Consider the following 10,189-nt stretch of genomic DNA (forward strand, 5'->3'; position numbering starts at 1 on the left):
TCGATCACTTACGAAAGCGTACGTTGGACGAATATAACAATAGAAAAATAGTCAATTTCATCTCGTCTGCGTGTGATCACTATTGCTGCAATGGAACCGAAACGTCAGGATTATATAGGTGTCGAACAATAAAAACACGTAGCAATATCCGAAAAGCTTAGTTTCATTGAAATAAATAGGTATTTTAACATAATAATTACAATCCAATACATACGATATAACTCTTTAATGTCATAGTGAAAATAATATTATCAAGGTACAATTACGTAACATTTATTAATAACAATAACCTTTTGGTACCTACAAGAAAACCTCTATGTTGAATTATCAATGAGAAATTATACATGGACGTTATCGTTAGTGTAATGAGTTATTCATTATGTTATGGCACACATATTATGAAATAGTTATACATATTTCTTGTGGAAATATCCTTCCAAACATTTGAATTAATAACTAGATTTAATTCAAAGGTTTAAATTTAACATTTAAATTGTAGAACTTTATATTCAATAATTTATGATAATTTTTTTTAATAGGTTTTTTCTCGTTATTTGGCGCGTGCCAGAAACAAGCAAAGCAGGTTTTGAAAGAAAAAATTTTGATCAAATTATTAACTAGGATGGTGTTGCTTTCTACAAGCAATTTTATTAATAAAGATTCATCATAATTTCAATCCCCTTGTACATACCGCGAAGTGCATTTTTTAAGTGCAGTGAGTGCATTAAAATTTTCAATAAAAAAATAAATTGAGCTTATATTAGATCTATATTGTTTGAAACCTCATCATGTAGGACGATTATTTTAAATTAAATAAAAAAAATTTTAGAAATTGACATAATAACGATTACTTTTTTTATTTCTTTCAGTCTAGTGTTCCGGATGATATAATTTAAAAAAAAATATCGTTTCTAAACTCGTTTGTGACCTTCAAAAATTTTATATATTTTTGAATAACTGATTTTTTACATGTTTCATCATACTTTATTTAGATTCATCGAAATTATTAAAATTAAATTCAAAAAAATTCCTAACAAGAACAACAGCCTAAAATAAAAAATAATAGCACGTCTGTAAATGCAGTACGGAAATCATTGGCCTCTTATCAATCGTTTTAAATTCAAGTGAAAAATTGAAATAAATGCACGAAGATTTTTGGTCCATATAAGATAATTGAAAAGTGTCGTGTTATTTACGGAATATTAATCCATGCCTGGTTCATGCTATTTCCATTTTAAAATACTGGACGTATTCACAAAACCTTTATATTGATGTAGCTATCAAAGTAATAAAAAAATATCACAGAGCAAAGCTACTACAATTTTGCATATCCAATATAAATTCCAACAGTTCAATATAAAACATTCTTTGTAGTAATATTGTTTTTTTATATATATGAAATTCATTACTTAATAGAATATAACTTTTGTATTTTCTGCAATTGAATCAAGCACTAATTCTACACGTCAAATTCTCAGAGACAGTATGATTAGGCCAAGTCATCGTGACATTCATATGGTCACAGTTTTTCATTGATAAATCTCCGCACATCATAGTTTTAACGGAAGTTATAGAGTGAGTAACGGGAAACGTTTCGCAAAGATGCAAACTTGGAGTAAACATAGATATATAATTAGGTTTTTCATTTGTCTATCAACAAATATAGGCGTCGAAGAAAGCTATGATAACTTGTACACCCAGAGTATGAAGATTGATGCTGACCGTATTAAAATATCGCTGGTAGGAATATTACCAAGTACAATTTAGGGCAGAAGAGGTCACAACTGTGAACACTATTCACTTGTTAAGATAATTGTTCGACTCAGTCCCAATAAGCAATATTAAATCAGTAAACACTCGGACTTAATTTGTAAACTTTGGTCAGTATGAAATAGATTAAAATATATTTTTTCCTTTAAATATTTTACGTAGAACGGAATGTGGATAAAATAAAATAAATATCTACACTTATTAGGTAATATTTTATTCCATAAACATTAATTATATTAAATCTACAATTTATTTCTTATAAATAAAAATCCCAAAAAATTTTTGTCGAATACCGAATTTTATACGACAGTAGTTTTGAATTAAATTCAAATTGTAAACCGTTACTGGACATAAATGTGGGTAGTTCGAAAATTAAAAAACAAGCAATAACTTTTTAATTAGAAACTCATATTAGATGGCATTGATGATATATCTTCCGAGGGGCTCTGACTTGAGCTGAATGAACTCAGCGTTTCCCTCGTCTCTTCTTTAATACGAAGCGTGTCTGTGGAGGGAGGACGCGGCAGCTTGTCTTTGTCTTTGCTTTTTTCTTTGCTGTGTTTGTGCTTGTGCTTGTGTTTGTGCTTCTTTTTCTCCTTCTTCTTCTTTTTGGCCTGTTGATGATTAGTTTAGTAAAATAAACAGTTTACGGATGTTAGAAGTCGGTAAGGTGTGAGTATATTTTGACCCGAGTCAAATCATATTTGGCAAAGACAAACATTAAGAGTCAATTTCGGATATTTATTTTTTACTTTGTGCCTCAACGTCATAAGTCTTCCAAATGATAAACATATATACCAAATAATGTATTATTCATAGCCCATATATTTTGTTTTCATGTCCCAATACCTGTACCCTTTTTTTTCATTAACTGAAACAATGGGAGTCAAAATATTAACTGATTATTTTTTACCTTCGGTGCAGCTGGGTCATCTCTCTCCAGTTTAAACATTCCCGGCTCGAAGCCCACAGGACCACACGAGCCCGGAATACCGGGAAGAGGAACCGCATTATCTGATGAAAACTCGCGTTTGGAATCGTCCTATAAATAACATTTCTGTTAGAATTACATTTTTTTAACAAATAAATAACCTAAAAAGGTTTTTTTAACTGGATCGATTATCGAAATAGCAGCAGTACTTAACTATTGATATATAATACCGACTGTCAAACGTTATAAAATTTTGTATTTCACTTGTCTTTGATATTATACATACTTTAAATTATTTATAATAACAACAAATAATAACAACGAGTATATATTAAGTATTATGAGGAATAGTTATTTTATATTATTCATATCAGTGAAAGCAATAATTTGTTATCCATACAGTTTTACACATCCATATGCATAAAAAATATCGACTATTATATTACAAATTGATTTATTTGTAGAGATAAATATTCAACTCACACTGTAAACCCTGATCGGCAACTCATGGACTGTTGTGACATCAATTTTGTCATCTTCCTCCTTAATGCTTGACACCGGTACTGGTAACTCACTTACTTGCATCGTCTCATCTAAACCCATATCTAACTCATCTTTCACAGGTATCTGAATAGAAAAAAAAAATGAAAACAAAAAATCCATGTAATATTAAAAAACTACTGATATTATATATTTATTATACATCTATTTTTTAATAATGTTAACAGCAACTAAAATACCGTTTCTGTCAGCCTAGTAAAACAATTCAAATAATAAATATAAAAAAAATTTACTATTATATTTGAAAAAAAAAATCCTTTAAACCTTCTATATTCACTATATTAAAGATATCACAACTTATCCAATAAAATTTATATAATCTGTAGACTTTAAATGTTATGTATTCAAATACATTATGAGAGCAGTACTTTATCTTATTTTTATAATAATAAAAATTTATTACGTTTCCAATATTTATGTCACAATTTGTTTGAAAACAAACAAAACGTCATAATAATATCGTTATTATAGTATTATACTATGAATGCTACATAATACTTACATCCTCAATTTCTTGTTTGATAACCGGTTTTATGTCCATTTCTCTTATTTTCTCCTTCTCCCTCCCCCTCTCTGCTCGTTCTCTTTCTCTGTCAAGTCTTTCTCTTTCCTTGTGATGCATCTGTTTCATCATGGCCTGAATTTCGGGCAAGGGCACGCATATAGGTCGTTTGAGGCCATACAGCGTGTAATACAAGTCGACGAGATCGCATCTCAACCTTGCATCATTTGATAATTGACTATTTATGTTGTTCCATAATCTGGGGCAGAGGATTTATTTGCTCTGTTATATAATTGCAGCGATAACTTTGATAACTCGGACAGAATGTGTTATTGTACATTATGCAAGGACTATTAAATACAAATTTTCGTTTTTATAATATTATTAAGAGTCGATAAATTAGCAGTTCTAATTTCATTTAAATTTTTAACCTAACTCGCCGAGATGAGTAATAAAAATATACTTGAGGAGTAATCGAAACGCCGAATGAGAATTTCTATCGTCGTTATAATGACACCCTGTATATAATTTTTACAGATTAAAGTTTAAACAATATCCTAATTACATACGAATTGTTACATAATATGTAGGCTCTTACACAAATATGAATTATAATCCTTTTTACACCTGTCCATTATTTGTCAAATCTATGTCATAGCACCATGTCAACGGAAGAAATCAGTTAAAAGAGCATCAGGAGTATATTCTGGTAAGGAGTCGAGTCCCGACCGGTGTCATACAAATTCTCAAACGTTAACCCACCTATGAACGACGGATTCCGTGTCAAGTCTATGTCTCTGAGCTCTCTCGAAGGGCGGCATTGAGACCATGAGTCGCGCCAGACCATGCCTCACGCCAGGGTCAGGGTCGTTCTCTATAGCGGTCAGCAGATACGACAGGTCCTCTGGCTTGCCGTCCACTCGTACGAAGTCCACTAGACCCTCAAACGCTGCTAAACGCACATCTGCAGTTCGGATCTTTATGTTAGGATTCTCTTTGCAATTATTAAATATCTTTAAAAATAGCGTTTTATTTTACATTCCTATTTTTCTAAATAGCTAGGTAAATAAAGAACATTGACACTGTTAGGAAGGAAGCGTTTATTCACTGCTCGTCCAGAGATAAAACTTATTTACATTTTCAACAACGTGTTGAAATGCTTTCGAGTAAAAAAAAAATATGCAAAACGTGCTAATTAAAAGCCTAACCTATATACTGCCCGTATTGCGCGTACGCTCTAAACACTGTGGGTATACTGGGCAAGTGACCACACTGCTGTAAACGTCTGATAGCTCGTAGACAACTGACTGTCACCGTGTTTTTGTAGCACGGCAGCACCTTCTCCAGATTCAACACGCGCGTTATCTCTTCGAGGACCAAACGCGTGTCTGCTGATAACGATTCCGCGGTTATTGGAGCACCCTGTGTACAGAGGTTTGATTTAATTATTATATTTTCATGGTGCATTTTAAAAGAAATATGTTTTAGTTAAACTTACGGGTTGTAAAACAGATATGACGGGAGTTATGGTTGCAGCCAGCGCATCGACTAGAGCAGCTTTGTAATAGTTGTCAGAGAAGTGGTTCTTTGAATTATCGTTATATTTGAACAGATCCAATAGAAATCTTACGACTTCCGGTGGACATATACCATGGATATTTCTCAAACCTGCAAAAACATCACGATGTAATTAATAACAAAAATTAAATTAATAATTAGGGATTTCGCGGATTTCGAAGTATCCTACCGGCCATAGCAACAGGTATAGTTTTCTGCAAAAAGTAATGTTGTAGATTATCGAAGTTATTTTGTTTGATGATGTGCGGTGCGGCGAATGATCCGAACATTTTCCTGAATATCGTCAACATAGCCGGCGGTCCCGCCCACGAGCTTATCATGGCATTAGCAACCTGCAAAAAATAAAGAGTATATATAACTCATGTATTTATTATGAATTTATATATATATATATATAGTATATTTAGTTACTTAATATTGGAATTTTTTATATCATTTTTAGTATCATGTCACTGAAATAGGCTATTACTTCTACTATGACTAAAGTTGTTGGACTGCTTAATTGTACTCCTTTATATGGTTCGTCCGAAAGCTATGATATCTCACCTAGGTTACTTGTACATTTCTGACGTCACAGTGACGTCACTCACCTTAGTCAAACAGTGCGCGGCCCGGCATCTGATTTTATAATGTGTCTGTTCATTCTCTATGATATCCGTCAAGGCCTTCCTGGTAGCTGGTTCGGGGTAGTTGTGGAGCGCGTCTATAGCCTCGCTTTGAGCTGTGACGTCACGTTCGTGACGTAATTGGTACTGCCATTGGTAATCCGGTTGGGATATCACTGTACTTCGTAAGAGGGACATCTCTGGGTCCAGCCGAATCCATAGTACTGGTGAGTCACTAAAATATTAAGAATTATTTTATTTTGTATGAATTTAAAAAATAAAGTTAATGCATTCAAGTTCGATTAATAGTGCTGAGAGCAGGCTTAGACAATAGACAAGCTGAATTTCTTTTGAATTAGTCAATGTTCTGCGACTAATGCCTTCACTCTGCTATCAACGTACTTACTCCATAGCAGATAAATCCATGTCAACTTCCTCTCCAGTGCATAATGGAATTTTCTTCTTTTTATTCCTCCTACTCTTACTGTGGCACGTGATATCCGCTTTTACAACAGTATTTTCTATTTGCAAAGTATGTTTGAAAGTTCCATCTAATTCTTGTAGTTGGACTAAGAGAGGCCCCACATACTTCCTGATCCCACGCTCATGAACGCTGTCTTGACGAATTTCCAATTCAACTGTATTTCTGAAAAAAAAATATTAAAAAATAGAATGAAGATCTTCGCAAAAACTTAAGATAGCTCTTATATTACATTTCCTACAGCAATAACTACCTTTTCCTGTTGAAAACGGAAGTCAATTGAAACTTAGCATGCCCGCCCGTTCTAACCCACTGATCTACAAACACGGCCATATCTTTGCCAGTCACAGTAAATATAGCTTTGACAAACAAATTTGTCGATAAAAGCAGATGTCCCCACAAACCGCTACCGATTTTTGTGTTTGCTGCGTTTGTTGCTAACGAAAGCTGTTTATTGAATACTTGTAACAACAGCTCTTGGCCTATTCGTTGTTCTAACATCCGCAATACCAGATGGGATTTCTTTCGCATTACCTATAAAAAAATAATTCATGAAACATATTTCTAAAGACTCTAAGGATAGTCGTAATGAGAAGGATTTTTGGATCCAATACAAATACAGACCTCGATATATCTAGGGGACATGGTGTGTACATTTCTGACAGGGAAATAGAAAACGTCCTTGGGTTCAACACGAGCTCCGCTTGCTGGCGGCTGCCATGGATCGAGGACTATACCACCATAATGCTCTTCGTAACTCACCACCTGCAAATTAAACACATAAATCAAATATCCATTAAACTTAAGGAAATTTATAGTACAAGTGAGAACAAGGTAATGACGATTCAAAGTCAGTTCATAAAACAGCTCATAAAAAGATAACTTAGCTGTTGCTTTGAAACTCAAAAATAACTTAAGGCAGAAAGGTTTTGTTGAACAATTCAAAAATATATATATATCTATATAAGTACACCTCAATTGCAGTGTAGTACTACTTAAGACTTATGAAACAATTGAAACAACATGTATCAAAATAAAACAAATATATATAACCTCTTGTAATTCCTGTTGAATCCAATATCTGTACTCATTATTACCAAAGCACTTCTTAGAGTAAAGACCACACAAGTAATCAGGTATACCCTTGGCAAGCCACAGATCGGACCAGTTCTGCATAGTTATAAAACAGCCAAAGAATTGTTCAGCCACAGCTTGGGCCATGGCCTTTCTACTGATGTATGTTTGATCTATGATGGCAATTGAATGAAGAAGATGCGTGCTAAGTATTGACATTGTTGTGTATGCCGTTGCATCATCTTCCGTCTGGAAGATTTATATAAATAACAAGATTTTAATAAAAACAAAGTTTATATATAGATTTAATGATTTAAAAACTTTCAGTAATTACCTCATCAACAAACACTTGCTTATAACACGGGTAAGGATATCTTGTAGATAGTGTTTCTTCATAAAATTCAAAGGCCTCATGCAAATATCTCACAGTGTTCTTGAGAATTTGTAGGAGATGAGGCAAACAGTAATGTGTCACTTCATTCATATGTGGATCAACATAGGTATCGAATGGCCTGAAAAGTAAAAATATAAACAACTCTTTAACTGTTTTATTATTTCAAGTAAAATAATAATTATATTAAGTTTCTTTGCTGTTCACACCACTGTAAATAAAAATTGCATATACAAACTTTAAGACATTTTGTTTTATGACTGGTTATAATTTAGCACATCCTATATTTATAAGGTTCCAGTTATATACATCTTAATAATCTGAATACAGGTTAAATCATTCATTAGCTTGAACAAAATAATAGTCAATATTATTATATGTTTATACCCAATGGCCAGCGCAATATTCGGAGCACAGGCTGGAGTATTAACAACATAGTGGAATGTCTTCCGTCTATGATCAGGTGTGTACACTACATCTAATAACTCCCCACAAGACACAGCTGTGAATGTCTCATCTACAGTAAACTCAAGCTTCCAAGTGCAAGGTTCAGCAAAGCTATCCACACAAGGAAACCAGAGTCGTGCTGAATGGCCGTATGTAAACATATGTGCTGATTTCTGAAACAATTCATTATAATGAAAGCTCAAAGACAAACACAATAATGAATTTTGCAATTAATGTTAATCTTAAATAATTAAATTTTAATGAGAACTAAGACTTTCCAGAGTATTCATATAAAAAAAAACAATATTTTCAGATTACTATGCATTATTTTATTATTTTCAAACTACATACTAACAACGTTTCGGTTACTTTGCAGCAACCATGATCATGGGTAGAAGAGATGGAAAAATATTTACCTCAACCATAGTTCCCTCTCCTTCTGGAACCACAAAGTGCATCCCGCCCTGTGGGGATTCAAGAGAGAATTCAATGCCAATCCTCAAACCCCTTCCTTCACCGACTAAGTGGGCAGCATCATCTGGAACTTGTATGTGGAGTTCACCAGAATTGTGATCAGGATCTGTCTTTTGTGCAGCTGATAAATGGTTTTGAGAAAACACCTCGAGGGATCTCCTGTAAAGAATGCCCATTATTAGACAAAAATATGGTTAAGTGCGCTGCACTCATTTTCAGCTCATAAGCCATTTAAAAGAGACTATTTAAAAGAGATACAATTATGAAACTAATTAAATTCACATAGAAAATATGAAATAAAAATTCATCATCTTGTTAAGATGCAAAACCCACAGCCTCAAAAATATTGTGTTACAGTTGCTATATAAAGTTGAATTATTCCAGAAATTACAAATGTAAATCGTGATAATGTCAAAATTTAATCGATTTCTAATCAAATGTTAATTCAAGTCTAAACATAACTTTGTTTTAAGTTTAAAAACATAATAGAGTGTTAATAATAGTATTATAGAAGCCAATAATATTTTGAAAATACTTACGTGTTGGCATCACTTTGACAAATATCAAGGAAAGGATCAAAATACTGAAAGTTGGCTTCATACTGGTCGTTTAGGCACACACGATATATACGACATTGCTTGGCATTTAGGCGAATATACCTTAAGTTATCCTTTAGGGGTACTATTGTTAACTCAACAAAACCCTATAGGAAACATTTCTTAATATTATCAAATGCACAAATAAAAAAGATTTTCTTGTTGTATATAATTTTTTGGAATATGTAAGTAGAAAACTCAAATTATAATAATAAATTTTATTATGAGTAAGATTGTTTACTTACTATCACACTTCTTCTTTCAAAGCTTATTCCTGTTAAGCTCAAAATTTGATGGGCTGTAAAGGAAAAAATAATAAAATGTTTTATCAACTTCTCACATTAAATACGAGAGGATTTATATGAGGATACTTATAATTTAAATGGGCGACAATTGTCGCCAGTACGTTCTTTTTTCATATTTATGTAGCTATCATGCCATTTAGATAAATTAAAAATTAAAGTAGTCTAAATAATTTAAACTTAGTATTCAACATTTACTTCCACGCGTTTGTTTGTATTTCAGCAATTTACAAACTGTAGTTTTATAGATAGTAAAATGTCACTTGTCAGTTCGTTGTGTAGATACCTACCTACTTTATAATTAATTTTAATGTCATTTAGTTTTTATAATTTTTAAAATATAAGTTAAATTTGATTTTAGTAATTTATGAGTATAATTTTTATTTTATTTTTTAACAGTAATCACTCTAACACAAAGTTTTAAAATCTGGGGATATCAATATAAAGATATTGATTACATTTCACTTCAACGTAATT

General features: G+C 32.4%; 1 protein-coding gene across 1 annotated transcript; it reads right to left on the reverse strand.

The window, feature by feature from the left end:
• Nucleotides 1-1,963: 1,963 nt before the first annotated feature.
• Nucleotides 1,964-9,956, reverse strand: LOC116767386 (transcription initiation factor TFIID subunit 2). The gene is made up of 19 exons (XM_061527462.1): nt 9,785-9,956; nt 9,656-9,709; nt 9,354-9,517; nt 8,757-8,973; nt 8,281-8,513; nt 7,837-8,014; nt 7,482-7,751; nt 7,053-7,193; nt 6,682-6,962; nt 6,354-6,593; nt 5,933-6,182; nt 5,512-5,674; nt 5,263-5,432; nt 4,973-5,186; nt 4,527-4,728; nt 3,765-4,023; nt 3,185-3,328; nt 2,684-2,812; nt 1,964-2,384 (listed from the first exon to the last, which is right to left on the reverse strand). The coding sequence occupies exons 1-19, from the start codon at nt 9,827-9,829 to the stop codon at nt 2,169-2,171; spliced, it is 3,570 nt and encodes a 1,189-aa protein (XP_061383446.1). The 5' UTR covers nt 9,830-9,956; the 3' UTR covers nt 1,964-2,168.
• Nucleotides 9,957-10,189: the final 233 nt, after the last annotated feature.

Source organism: Danaus plexippus, assembly GCF_018135715.1.
Source record: "Danaus plexippus chromosome 9 unlocalized genomic scaffold, MEX_DaPlex mxdp_26, whole genome shotgun sequence".
Taxonomy (NCBI): Eukaryota; Metazoa; Arthropoda; class Insecta; order Lepidoptera; family Nymphalidae; genus Danaus; species Danaus plexippus.

Bases quoted from the DNA above. Each gene is read 5' to 3' on its own strand.
- LOC116767386 (XM_061527462.1), bottom strand. From the start codon at position 9,829: ATGAAAAAAGAACGTACTGGCGACAATTGTCGCCCATTTAAATTA. The intron at 9,710-9,784 runs TAAGTATCCTCA...TTTTCCTTTACA, and splicing joins ATTGTCGCCCATTTAAATTA to GCCCATCAAATTTTGAGCTT. The intron at 4,024-4,526 runs GTGGGTTAACGT...CCTCTGCCCCAG, and splicing joins ACGGAATCCGTCGTTCATAG to ATTATGGAACAACATAAATA.